We start from the raw sequence: 14981 nt of genomic DNA, 5'->3' as shown, positions 1-14981 counted from the left end.
GTTTTCTTCTTTTTCTCCTTTTCCTTCTCCTTGCTTTCTCCTTTTTCTTGTCTTTTTTCATCTTCTTTTCCTTTTACCTCTTGTCTTCTCCTTCTTTGTGTCTCCGTCTTCTCTTCTTGTCTTACATCTTGTACCGAGCCCGTTGATTTTCACCGATCCAAATTACTGGTCGTTCGGACCAATCACAGAGCGACATTGTGTTTGGGGGCGGGATATACAGCTGTGACGAAACCAGGAAGCGCCGACAGTCTACACCAGTGGTGTCCAAACTCGGTCCTCGAGGGCCGGTAGTCCTGCAGGTTTTTGAGGTTTCCCTGCTCCAACGCACCTGTTCCAATCAACAAGGTCGTTATCATGCTTATGCAGAGCTTGCTGATGAGCTTCAGCTGTGTTGGAGGAGAGAAATATCCAAAACCTGCGGGACTACCGGCCCCCGAGGACCGAGTTTGGACACCACTGGTCTACACCGTAGGAAACAAACTAAACTAACATGGACGAAGGGATGCTGCAACTAATTCTGTTCTTGCATAATTACTCACCGTTTCTTGTTGAACGTTGAACAGCGGCGCTTTATGCATTTTTATCTGAAGATGTTCGTGCTTTTTTTCCTAACCGAAGACGACACAATGTTAAGAAATTCACAATTGTCAAAATATTAACTTTTTACTGCTGAAAATAGCAAAATTAGTCGAATATACCTTTACACATCCCCCACTAAATCAGTCAGATGTGAACACTGACAAACCTTTCTCAAGGAACAGTTCCACAGGAATATTGTAGCTGGAACTGACATCTGGATGGGGCGTCCGTGTGGAGAGTCGTGAGACGAAGTAGGCCACTGACTCTGTGACACATTGGCAGAGAAGCAGATGTTACTGAGACGCGCACATTCATTTACTCCACCAGCCTGATGCCCCTATTACGTCTCACATCATAAATCACAAGACACATGATTTGTCACAATCTCTCAGGTTAAATCTACAAATGATGACTTATGCCATATGTGGAAAAATACAATAGCTTTCACTGTCTCTCTCTTCTTTGAGAGTATCTCAGTGGCGTTGGGATTTTTCCCACCACAATGTCCAGCCATAATTTAATTGTCATCATTGTGTTTGATTGCAAACAAAGCCTATAAAACTTTAAAATTCAAAAATATGTCATAGTTTGTTGTTACTAGGGGTGTGAATTGCCTAGTATCTGGTGATTCGATTCGTATCACGATTCATAGGTCACGATTCGATTTGATACTGATTAATCACAATGCGAATCTATAAATTGATTATTGCGATTTTTTTTTTTTACTCAAATTTAGAAAATACTAAGCAGTAAACTTGTACATGTACACTGTAAGATTTGTATGAAAATTTATTTATTTATCTGAAAATTCAGGCTTATAACTGAGCCACTGCATTTAACAAACAGGTTGCAGTCTGTTTCATGTTTGAACACCACTGAAATAAAAATATTAAGGCTTAATGTTCCATTAATATAACATTCTTCCATGCTTACTGTGTCCTAACTTTAAGAAAGATGTTTTGTTGAATATTCCCATAAAAAAATTACGTTTAAAAATCGATTGCGCGCTGTAATATCACAATATATTGCCAAATCGATTTTTTCTAACACCCCTAGTTGTTACATTGGCAGCCCCTGAATGACTTTTTTAATTACCTACAATATCTATCTATCTATCTATCTATCTATCTATCTATCTATCTATCTATCTATCTATCTATCTATCTATCTATCTATCTATCTATCTATCTATCTATCTATCTACTGTATCTATCCGTCCATCAAATTCATACAAAACATTAGTTTCATTTAAAAAGCTTATCTAGCTACTTAACATAGTGGGGAATTAACCACTCGAGAAATACACACATCCCTTCAAGCTGATGCATCTTTAAGAGTTTCTATCACCCAAAGGAACCAGAACTGTGAGGGAACATTTTGCTGATACCCACTTACAAACATGTTAACTCATTCATGCTGTGCACCCAGCCTACAATAAGTTGTGCTCTATTAGGTACATAGTGACTTTGACAATTTTAAGTACCCCCCTCAGCCTGCTGTGTATGTGTACAGTTACTAAATCAAGCTTAGCGGAGTAAGTCACAGCCAATCTCGCTTTCTCCCACCTTTGTATCTAATGCAGCCACATATCTATTTGTCCTGTCCTCATCCCAACAGGCTCCATAGTTGGCACAGAATATATAGCCCACGTTAACCTGAATGGAATGGAAACCCTGACCTCTCGCACATAAACACTAACAGAGGTTGGACTCAGCGGTTGTAAGTTTGAATGATATCTCAATTCCCCCTCCACCGCCTTGGAAAAGAAATACCGCCAACTCTCCCGTGTCAGCAGCAGTAAGTCAGATATTTGTTGGAAGCCTTACAACGCCATCAGCGTCACCATGTGTGACACATGCTGCAGAGGCGTCATATGACCAAATAAAGTGGACTTGTCATTTCACAATGACATTTTGGTGAATAAGATTCATTCAGGATCATTTTGTAATAGATTTCATCATAAGGTCATCTTGGATAGAAGGATCCGATCCTGCCGAGAAGAGACAGCAATTATATATAAACTCATAATTACATGCTGGACACATTCCCTCTTTTCCGTGCAAATCAGCATCTGTTCTTTTTCCACCCTAGCAAATTGAGCTAATTCAAAGAAAATAATCCCTTACACAGCTTTTCATGAATTTTACATGGATGTTATTAGGAAAGGCCGTGACTCAGTTCCGCAGCATCCCGAGGCACTCATTTCCAGTTATTTGCATTGAAAGGAATCACTGAGCCATAGATAACTGTAATAAACTGAAAAATAAATAAACTGAAGATCTATGGATATCATTTAATTTAACATATACATATACAGGAAATAATTAAATAAATAAATAAATAAATAAATAAATAAATAAATAAATAAATATATATATATCAGATTAATCATATCTAAGAATTTAGATTTTTGCTTAATTAAAAAGTTTTTTTATCAACATTTTCAAAGATTTTAAGCCATTTTTAAAGAGCACCTGTTATGTGTTAATTATTTCGACATTTAATGTTATGAGGACGTCGTCAACATTTTTTGATCCTCCTGCTTTTCTAATCAGTTAATTACTTGCAATATTTATCATGGGGAAAAAAATGACCCCAATAGTTTAACATACACAAATATTCTGAATGTCAGACGCAAACATTTATTAAATGCGTTACTTTAATGCACGCAGTCATGTTTATTGCGCAAACTCAACCCCAGTGCTACCTTTAACGTAACCATCAGCTGTCAGCTAAAGCATCATCTGTGGTCAAAATTAATAGTGTGATTAATCTGCAGTAATACATGATTAATTAAATATTTTTTTATGAATAAATAAATAGTTAACACTTTAACTTTGACAGCCCTAATATATATATATAAAACTTTTTTTTAAATGTTTTGTAAGAGCCTTGATTAACGTCATCATCACATACATTTCTCATGATGGCAGAGCACATTAGGAACAGGAAGCAAAATATGACGTTGACTAATGACTTGACATCAGCTATGAATCATACTCCCAACAGTAATGGCTCTCTTTTTCGATAGGAGTCGATCGTCCATTAGAGGAACCGTGACTGTATGCGACTAGCTTGCTTCGCAAATCTTCACAATTTCACTATAAAGACTCCCCCAACACTCACAACTAACACATATTTGTCTGTATCAAAAGGTAGGTCATTGATCTGTGAGCAACAAAGAATTTTTAATGGTTTAAAATACCATCAAAAGTATGCAATTAAGCATCGATTGGAAAATGACTGCTTAGTTCTTCCATTTCTCACCAACACCAACAAGTCAGGAAGCATAGATGGTCCAATCAAGTTCGATTTTAGAATATGTTCACTACCAACACCAACAAGTTAGAAGTGTTCAAAACATTCAACCACGGGGGAGAAAAAGTTCAAGAACAGAAAATATAATGTTTCAGCACTCGTCATTACAGCCTCCCTGCAGCACCCTATAATGTAATAATTTCTTGGAAATGTAGTAACGCCTGAAAATTTCATAAAATTTGCTCTTAACTCAATCAAAAATGTAAAACCCAAATAATGTAATAATTTCACCAATAATGTAAGTGCAAAAAATCCTGACTGATCTTGTAAAACCTTTTTTTTTTTACAGATAATGTAATACCTTATTACATTATTAGGGAATTACATTTTCAGGTAGGTCTTCCACATTACACCCCCCCCCCCCCCGCCCCACACACACCTTAAATCTTAATGTACAACTTGACAATGTAATATATACTGTAGGATCATTTTCAGTCTCTTGTTTTGATCATCTGAGACTGTTTTATCCATTCACAGCAAAATAAATGAAGTGTTAGATATTTCATAGTTGATTTCAACCCCCAAAGTCTATTTTTAAGACTTTGCGATTTACATGAAGGTCGGTGTTGGAGGTATTTGACAGAGTTGATTTATTTAGTGTTAAATCTACTCTGCAGAAAGTTAATTGAGAGCTTCGCCCGCTTCTTTTTTATTTATTTTATTTAATAATGTTATGCTTACGTTTTATTGTTAAACAGTCAAATTTGTGTTAAGTTTACTGCTACATTAGAGTTGTAGTGTTATAGTACCGGATAGGTGGCACCCTATAATGTAATAATTTACTGAAAATTATTTTTATTACCTTATTGGTGAAATTATTACATTGTTGGGTTTTACTATATTTTTGATCGAGTGAAATGCTAATTTTATTACAATGTCAGGCATTATTACATTTTCAGGAAATTATTACATTATAGGGTGCCATCTTGGATCTCATTAATAAACAGCCAGGGTATGTAATATTTCTTTTTTTCTTACTCACACAACTCCAGCATGCATGACTGCCAGTGCACCGCGGTGGAAGGAGCTCATGAAATATATACAGTATAAAACTGCACGAGGCTTTGGTAAGCTCAACCCAATCTCTGTCTAGAAGCCCTCAGTGTCAAATAATCATGGCTTGACTTTGCTGCCTGGGAAGCAGCTGATGCTTCACAGAGATCTCCCCTAACCTGACTGACTCATATTTCTTTACCCAGCAGGTCTAATCTGGTCTGAATCATCCAATCTGGGGAACAGTTTGACTGTTGCAGCACAGGAATGACATGAGATGTGATTATTTAAATCTGCTCTCTATAGATTAGATATCGCTTTGCGTCATCTGCTAAGAAAGCAGACCCCAAATCAGAGGCATAAAAGCTAAGAAGAGGTTGTGATGAAAATGGAAAGATGGTTAAAAGCCATTCAAACCGATAGCAGGATAACTTTTTTTGCATTAGAACTGCAATCCATTTACTGAGGGCTGTTTGTAACAGTATAACATGTAATGTGTTGTGTGTGTGTTAATCGAAAAAAATAAAAATAAAAAATAAAAATATATATCATGAATTATTTTCTTATATCAGCTTTCTGGTGGACAACTTACTCTAAAACAAAGCAGTACTCTTTAACTCAGTGTTTTTTAACCTGGGTTTGATCAAATCCGAGGGGTTCGTTGAGTCAGTTTAACTAAATCGAGCAAAAGAAAGAAAGTGATCAGATGAATATGTGCAATATGGTTGCGTTCAAGTATGGTGCTCCACAGGGCTCAATTCTGGGGCCTCTGTTGTTTTCATTGTATCTGCTGCCCCTGGGTTCCATCTTCAGAAAGCAGCAGTGGTTATTTTAAAGTGCTCTATAAATTTAGTGGCGTCTTAACTGCATGGTTTGCAATGCCAAAGAAACTCTTCCTCTGCATGTAGATGGGGAATACAAGAACATAATGCTTGCTAAATTCAAGGTGAAGAGAGCCAGATTTGATACTAGGCTACTCCCTGCTCATTTTGTTCATCAATAAACCCTATACCTATGTCTTGAATTTGAATAAAAATCATATTTTAGTTTTCAATAAAGAAGGGTTCGTTGAATGCACATAGGAAACTGGTGGGGTTCAGTACCTCCAACAAGGTTAAGAACCACTGCTCTAAAAGTTTGACAACTTTTTGCCTAATTAGACAAATTTACATCGTCTCAAGTGATCTGTGGCTATTTGTCGGACACCACAAGACTCTCCAGGTCCCGATAGCGTCTGTGACTCTGAGTGAATTGCTTTCTTATATGCGATGTATTGCAGTGGGCCACAGTCATTTCCCTGAGTCGGGTGTTGCGATGCTTTAGTGCCTCAATAAAATGGAGCTGTATACCTTTGATGATTCCACCCACCCCTGCAAGCGAGATATACACCTCTGAGAAATTTACCGTTCTCCGGAATGCGATGCCAACGCAATTAGTGTCGGAGAGATGAGCGCGCATGAAAAATCCTTTTTAGCAGGCCTTAGAGCCGATACAAAGGGAATGCATCTCACTTTTATGGCTGCATTGTTATTCTGTCTTGTTTGGTGTCCCTATCCAAGATGAAGCAGTCATTAGGGAATCATCATAACAGCACTATGTATTACTATATTACTGTATGCTCTGCACTTAAACATAACATATACGATAAAGACTGACCTGGAGAGACTGGAAGGCAATATTAAAAAAAGTTCCACAGACAGATTTTCACGACTTCAACAAACAAATAAATCAAAGGGGAAAGTCAGACACTTAGGCTTAACTTTATAATTGTGTGTTAATCAAACGCCCCCTCCATTCTCCCTGCATAATCAATATAGTTGTGTGTGTCAATACTTTGTGCTGCCAACCAAAACAGGGAATTTACTGGTGAGTTGTGGAACACATCTGTAACTTATCTAAATGATGTTGCTCTTGTGGCAGCATAACAAGCAATCAGTCAAATACTGTAAACACAAAGCACACAAGCTGTAAATAAGGCTCAGTTCTAGGGGCGTGCAGTGACCTTTAGAGGGGTGGGTGCTCAAAGCAAAAAAAAAAAAAAAGGGGCACATGATAACGTGCCTGCACTATCCACAAAAAAAATTGATTCGGCAATATTTTGCGATATAACAGTGCACAATTCTCGAATCGATTCATTGTGATTAATCAAAATTCTAAGATGTGATTAATCTGATTGAAACATTTAATCGTTTTACAGCTCTATGTTTGTTCGTGTATTTGTTTGTACAACTATAGTATCATACAGCAATGTCACTCATCAAAGGTCAGGTCATCAAATACGCTTTGAGAATGATCAGCTTTGTATGCTGCTTTGTTAGTTAGCTTTAATTAAAACATCATCACAAATTTTCACAAAGCTTATTTACACAGCTATTAGTGGACAAAGGGTTTTGGTCTTCTGTGACTGACTGGTGTCTGTTGTGTTGTGCATTTGAATCCATCTACTTGTAATGTTTGAAAAGAAGGAACAGTGAGTGAAGATTAGAGTAGACTGCTACCTTAGCTTCTCGTGTAGCCACTAGCTGCTAAGCCCCCTAATGGCTAGCTTTCATTTGCCTGTCCTAAGTTGTAATACATGTGTGTTTACAGTGTTTGCTATTATTGATGTTTCCATGTTTTACATTGCATTTCTGTCATGGATATACATAAGTAAAAACTCATTTTATACTTTGTGACAATTAATGTAAAAAAAAAAAGAGAGAGGGAGATCCTGTAGTTGCATAAATGACATGATGTTTAAGTGAGCTTTTCTATAGTTGATTGTTTTTTATTCCTTAATATTAGACTGGTTAGCTTACACTAAGTTAATGTTACCTCACATTGCCTTTACAGTTAATCAAGGTGTAATATTATATTTTTTATTTCACCTTTATTTAACCAGGTAAAAATGTTTGAGAACTAATTCTTATTTAACAAACATGACCTGGACAATAAAGGTGTTGTGATGACAACAGTATGCAATGATACAGTTCATCATAATTAATCAAAGCGGTAAATTAATTAAGTTTGACTTCTACATAAAAAAATAATAAATAAAAAAACTTGGGCCAAAAATAATCACATTTCGGTAAAAAAATAAAATAAAATAAATGGAGCGATCCACTACTTGGGTCAATTTGGCCCAACTTGTTGGGTTGTTTTATGCCAGGGGTGGCCAAGTTTGGTCCTCGAGAGCTACTATCCAGCCTGTTTTCCATGTCTCCCTCTTTCAGCGCAGCTGAATCTAATGATCAGTTCATCAGCAATCTTTGCAGAATCCCGATAACGATCCTGATCATGAATCAGGTGTGTTACTCGAGAGAAACATGGAAAACAGGCTGGACAGTGTCTTTCGAGGACCGAGCTTGCCACCCCTGTTTTATACAAAGCAACCCAATTTTCCGGATTGATTTTATACACGATAATTAAATTTTTGGGTTTGTTTTATGGGGTTGTGCAAACAATTCAGAAGTTGGGTCAAAGTGACCAAAGTAATGGATCTGCACATTTTAGACCCAAATGGGGTTATTTTTCACCCAACTGAGTATAGACTACTTTACCGCAAAACTTATATTTTTTGTGGGATACGATGATGTTCTTTTATGAGATATCAATGCTAGTGTAAAAGTGTACATAAAAAAAGTGTCTGCTTCATGTATGAACTTAACAAAGGAGTGATAGTCATTTTAGAGCCCTGTGACCAACATTGTGGCCTTGGAAGACTTCAAGTGGAGAGGGCCAAAGTAAAAAAAAATTTCGCAGGACCCCAAATCCCAGGCAGCACCGCTGTGCATGTGTAACAAAATAGCCTTAAATAGCAAAGATGTTTTTTCCTCAAGCTTTATCAGTCTTTACACAGCAGAGGCACGGTGCTGATGACAGCAAAATCCTTCTGTGACATGAAGTGGTTCTTTTTGTGCAGTGAAATAAACAAGCTCAAATGTCAGAATGGACCAGCTCTGTGAAGGGCACCGGGTGACCGGGTTGCATTGTTCGGCACGCGTCAGAGGGATTACTGGGATGCTAGTGAACCAGCGTGTAATCTCGCAGCCTGCTGAGACGGAGATGCGGCTTTCTCACAATGCAGAGATGAACAGGCGTCTTCGCTTGTTAAGTCTCCCTGTGACTGGCACACATCTGTGTGCGCACACAGATAAACACGGGCCTGTACTGAAGGGAAGGCTGTTGATTGTGGTGCTGTTTGTCCCACTGGAGTGGGCTACTTAGTTATCCACTTATTCACGGAGTTTAGTCCACAACGGTTTGAATTTTTAGCTTGGAAAGATGCAGAAGCGCCACAGAGGACAGCTGATTTATGAGCACCACATGTCCAAATCAGGCCTATTGTCCCCCTCCTCCATCATTCCTATGTTTGCCTCTTTTTGTTTTGGATAGTGGAGGACACCGGACAATGGACAAAGAGGAAAATTAAGAATTACTGTGGCTACCAAATGAAATGAATTTTACGACACGTCATGTCAATGGGCAGCATAGAGGACTCGTGCTCCAAGCACTATAGAAAATGGTCATGTTACATCAATGTGATTTAAACTAAAAGTATTCATCTAATAATAGAGGGCACTGTAACTTTCATACGGAAACAAAAAAGACTGCAAAGAAACTAATGAGGTTCATAATCCCAGTCCTCTTTCTTCTTCTCCAGGTTGGCTCTAAGCACCTTCACCAGAATGAACACCAACTCCTCGGACGAATTCTTCCAAGCCACAAATCACGCCGAGCAGACCTTCCGAAAGATGGAGAGCTACCTGCAGCATAAGCAACTGTGTGATGTGCTCCTAATAGCAGGCGATCACAAGATACCAGCTCACAGGTCAGCGCTCCTCTCGCCTTTGATTTACTATTTCATTACATTTGATGTGAAATGCACAAACTTCATTAAGATTTTCCAGTGTGAATGTTGGACTTTGCTGTGGTCTTACCGAGCTGATTTGCTGAAGAATAATCAAATAATCCTTAGGAGGCAGTTGAGCCTACAGATGAGCAAACACATTGTTCACCGGTGTGCAAACAAATCAAACCCACTGCTGTGATCTAATTACACCTCTGCCCTCTCACATCGACATGTTACATTCGAGACGCACACTGGGAACCAAAGCTGTGATCCAAAGCCCAGCCGTGTCAATATGTGGACATCTTGCCCTCGGGTGACTGCATGAATGTAACACAATTTGAAACTTATGATGAGAAGCATTGTGCTCCTCTATGTCTATTGAATGACATATTTTACAGGGAAAATGGCACACGGATGATAGCTTATATACTGTATATACAGTTTGTGCAAAAATAATGAAATCCAATACAAGGGCTGTCTCAAACATGCTTTTATAAATATATTGGGCGAATGGCAGCCTATTTAACCTGACTTTGGGCGTGAAGTGGGTTATGTTGTGGACTGATCACCAGGACACAGTCACACTCACATTCATGGACAATTTAGAACTATCAATGGATCAAATATTCATTTTTTATGTGGTGAAAAGCCAGAGTATTGAGCAAAAACCACAAGCATGGGAAGGACATACAAACATCACACAGGAAAGCCAGAGCTGAGATTCAAGCTCCAAAAATCAAGTGCCTCAGTTTCAGAAGCAAAAATGCTTTCCTCCTCTTTCTGCTGTCTGTTTCAAGGTCTGATTTGTGGAAATATATTAAAGTTTTTAAAATTGTCATCTTATTACCCATTACTCTTCTTTGGCTCTTAATATTGAGATCTGCTCAGGGCAGGGGCGGCTCTATTCTAGTGGCATTTAGGGCTGTGGGCCACCCCAAATCATAAAAAAATTTCAAAGTATTTGCCTTATCACTTTTAAATAAAAAAAACAAAAACACCTAAATAATTATAATACATAAATGCTTTATTGTTTTAACGTGTTCAATAAAGTCGGACAATTTTAAAGTGGCACTTGAATCCTTTGATTTTGCCCAAAAAAAAAAAGGAAAACATTTGGACACCCCTTTATTAAAGTGACCACATGGTTCAAATTCTATATTCAAATCATCATCAAAACATCTCCTCTGGCAAGAAAATCCTGTAGTGCTCCTCTTCAAGCCTATTTTAATGAAGAAAAGTTGTCCATTTCGGCAAATCGCTTGCACTCTAATCACTTCTTCTACATAGTCGCTGACCTTAGCCTTACTTGAATTTTTTTTTGCCCCAGACTTGTTCTGAGCGCCGTCTCCGACTACTTTGCTGCAATGTTCACAAGCGACGTGAGGGAGGCCAAACAGGAGGAGATCAAGATGGAGGGGGTGGATCCAGATGCCCTCACCTCCCTGGTTCAATTTGCCTACACTGGTGAGTGCTCATAAAGACATTCACAAGCTCTTGCAAGTCATCATGAGACCCCTGGAACGCGACCATGATTAAAATGGATCTATCACTGAGTTGAGTGACCTGCAATCCACATGACTTCATATTACTTCCCCAGCACAATTTACTTCTGTAGCCTATGTGAATAAACATCTCCTTTTGCACTATATTTTAAAAACAGGATGTTATTCGGTTAATTTGTTCATCTTTTATGATGGGGTTTAAAAAAGCAGTTTGGTGTTTATTACGTCAATGAATGTTAACGCCTATAGAAAAGGATTTATGCTCATTTTTATCTATTCTGTGGTAGGATGGCAGAAATTACGAGTGAACTATATCGCCATTACACTTTTTGCCGGCGCAGCTACATTTAGTCGTCGCATAAAAAATATAGCTTGCGCTCCCTGACATTGCAGGTGTCCTTGAGTTGAAAGAGGAGACCATCGAGAGTTTATTGGCGGCAGCTTGCCTCTTGCAGCTCTCACAAGTCATCCAGGTTTGCTGCAACTTCCTGATGAAGCAGCTTCATCCCTCCAACTGCCTGGGAATACGCTCCTTCGCTGACGCCCAGGGCTGCGTGGATCTTCTTAACGTGGCTCACAACTACACCATGGTAGGGAAGCGTGGAAAAAGACAAAAATTCAATGTGTAACCTCCCAACACAATAGTTTTTATGCAATATACATTGCCTTTGCTGTTACAATAATAATAATAATAATAATAATGCTTAGTTTTTACTAATATTTTTACTATTTTGGTTACAGTTTGCAGAGACAGTATGATTAATAGTACAATGTGTGTTTCTATTTTGTATGCAGCAGCTCTTCCATACTTAATCACAAAAAAAATACTTGATATATAAAGGCAGGTGCAGTCAATAAACTTATAAATGGAGCATATAAGCATTTTGTTAAATACCACAATATTCAATTTACATTTTTATTTCGGCCACAGTGATATAGTGTCAAGTTGGTGTTGCGTATTAATGATGAAATACTGGGTATCATGAGACCACACCTCCTCCCCGCCCCCCAGTCCTCCCTAGTGAGAGTTAGCAATAGACATCTTTTTTTTCTTCCCCATTGTAATTCTGCCACAGCCTCTGATTGACAGCTCAGTGTCAAGCAGCTCCTTTAGGCATCCTTGTAGGTTGGCCATGAAAGACTCAGAGGCTAAGGACAAATATCAAGGTGAGAAAACATCAGAGGCAAAGACAGGCCAATTTGGTTGAATGTAACTGGGGTAAAAAAAATTTTTTAAAGTTGCATCGGACAAGGGATTAGGCTAGATTCTCATAAATCATACATGAGCGTTGTTCACTGACTAAACAGCAGTCTTGTAACATAACTGAGTAGGTTTACAAATTACAGTAATTTTCATGCATATGTAGCTTACTTCTTTTGTTATTTATATTTCTTATAACTTTCAATCCCACTACATTTCCTTAATAAAATCTCAACTTTTACTCCTATACATTTCAACCTAAACCCCTTCATCTCTTGTTATTACAAAATAAATTAATCCTCTAATTTAATGCCTGAACCGTGGCGGCGGCGCACAAAGCAAAATAGTAGCCCTGCCTGTATGGACACAATACAAATGAATGGAATTTAACACTGTGCTGCTCACACAACATTTCCAGCAGTAGATGATGATCGAAACAACTGCAATGGTGAACGCATGGTGATAAAATGAGGGTAATGTTACACATCCGTGGGTGTATTTAACAAATTGTTTTCCTATATTGGAGTAAAAGACTTTTCCTAGTCGAATCGAGTGCCCGATACGCCTACCAAAAGTGACAATGATTTTAGCATTCAAAAACACTCTGTCCTACCTGGTAGGTTAACTTAAAGTAATCGAGTAAAGTCATGATGGTTCTTTTAATTAATAAACTTTAATAGGCTTGTTTGGCAAAGGGTTAGAATGATGGCCAAGCTAATTTGTGCTAAATTAATATCGCTCTTTAGCCAACAGTCAGATTTTCTTTTTCTTTTGTTTCTTTCTTAAAAAAAAAAATAAAAAAATAAAACTCAGCGTAAGCTAAAGAAATAAAACCATTTTTATTGGTGGCTGTTCGCACACTTAAAACATTTTTTTTTTTGTATTTTTACTCACAAAACTTGCATACATTTCAAACAAGAAAATTACATTTGATAGCCTATGTTAGTAGTTAGCTAGTAGGTTACCCTACAGCAATTGTTAGCTAATTTAAGCGAGATAATATTCTAAGGTGATTTTAACTTATACCAAAATTATTTTCTGGTAAGATACATACATTTACTCAAGTATCACTTTCACATACTCAGAGTTGCAAAGAAAATTTATCAAAATTTCCATACATCATGCTTTGCAATAAGTGTGTTAATTGTTCCCTTCTTTATTTACTATATACAGTACATTCAATACACACACACAAACACACACACACACACACACACACACACACACACACACACACACACACACACACACACACACACACATATATATATATATATATATATATATATATATATATATATATATATATATATATATCGGTCCCTCGCCCCCTAAATCCTATGTAACAACTTTGATGTAAAGAACATTAAGAATAACATGCAAATATTCCCCTATTAATAATTACATACATAATATAAATACATTTACTTAATAGTAGTTAAAGTAGATGCTTTTCTCTCTCGTCTCTCACCGGTTTCACAGTATGTGGAATGTGCAACAAGAAGAGAATACAATTCTGCACCTCCTGTATGTTAAATGCAAATGTAAAGGGAACCCTTATATATTTTAATTGTAAAAGATAACATTTCATTTAGTTATGATTATATGTTATCTTTTATTTTAATCATTGTGTTTTATATTTCACATTCAACACTTTGTTATAGCTGCAGTTGTTTTTAAAGTTCACTTGAAGTTGAATTGAGTTACCGGTACCAGTATTTAAATTAAATTACAGTATATTGTTTTCAGTCCTGCAAAAATGCTTTTTGTCATTTCAATAGCCTTTCCAGAACAATCCATTTTTTAAATAAATGTCATGGAATGCTGCACCTTCCTTTGTAATCTACAGATAATGTCTCATTCTCTGTGACCATCTCCTATTTTGAGGCCAGCTGCATTCAAATAACCTGTCATAACCTGTAAAGAAATGAAATGAAGATGTCTCAGCTATTTCTATCATCTAATTTTTGTGCAGAAAAACGGTTGACATGCACATTTGAATAGAAATTGAAAAGTTTGATGCTTTCACTTTATCTAATTTAGTTCAGCGGCTGCGAGTAAGAGATACCATGTACCTGCATATTGATTACTGGACCGACTCAACCTGGCAAAATGGGATTTCTGTTACATTTCAGAAAGAAATATTTGCATTGGATTAAGATTCATACACATGCTTGTCAGATAAGGTCTTGGCTGGCCATGCAGGAGTGACAGCGTGGGGTAAGCGTTATCTCCTCAAGGACATCTGCTCAGCCTGTTTACAAAGCCCGCTTCCGGGATCGGGAGGTTAATCTAATCATCAAACTGCACAGGATGGCTGAACTTCCTGTTCAATCGCTTCGGTAATGAGCAAAAAGATCTGTGGGCTTCCTGGAAGTCTGTCCCCTAGTTTTGCAGTGGAGAGTTTTGTTTAATAAGATTGTTTTTTCTTGACTGATAAAGTTTCATATCATTTTAGAAACTCTGTTATAATTGTGTCTCGATGCATGCATCTTAACTTTATTATTATCTAAAAGGTGATTTGCTTGATAGCATTCATTTATAGGCATATCCAAGA

The 14981-nt window shown here is 37.4% G+C and overlaps 1 protein-coding gene across 2 annotated transcripts in view; it reads left to right on the top strand.

Annotated features, from left to right (window-relative positions):
* The window catches only part of klhl4 (kelch-like family member 4), a 34567-nt gene that overhangs the window by 5285 nt on the left and 14301 nt on the right, over positions 1–14981 (top strand). For both annotated transcript variants that reach the window (XM_077578853.1, XM_077578854.1), the window contains exons 2-4: positions 9533–9700; positions 11049–11185; positions 11617–11813. In XM_077578853.1, the coding sequence (XP_077434979.1) occupies positions 9533–9700; positions 11049–11185; positions 11617–11813 (502 nt within the window). The remainder of the gene's footprint in view (positions 1–9532; positions 9701–11048; positions 11186–11616; positions 11814–14981) is intronic.

This window comes from Vanacampus margaritifer, chromosome 10, assembly GCF_051991255.1.
Source record: "Vanacampus margaritifer isolate UIUO_Vmar chromosome 10, RoL_Vmar_1.0, whole genome shotgun sequence".
Classification (NCBI taxonomy): Eukaryota; Metazoa; Chordata; class Actinopteri; order Syngnathiformes; family Syngnathidae; genus Vanacampus; species Vanacampus margaritifer.
This window is presented reverse-complemented; position numbering and strand designations above follow the sequence as displayed.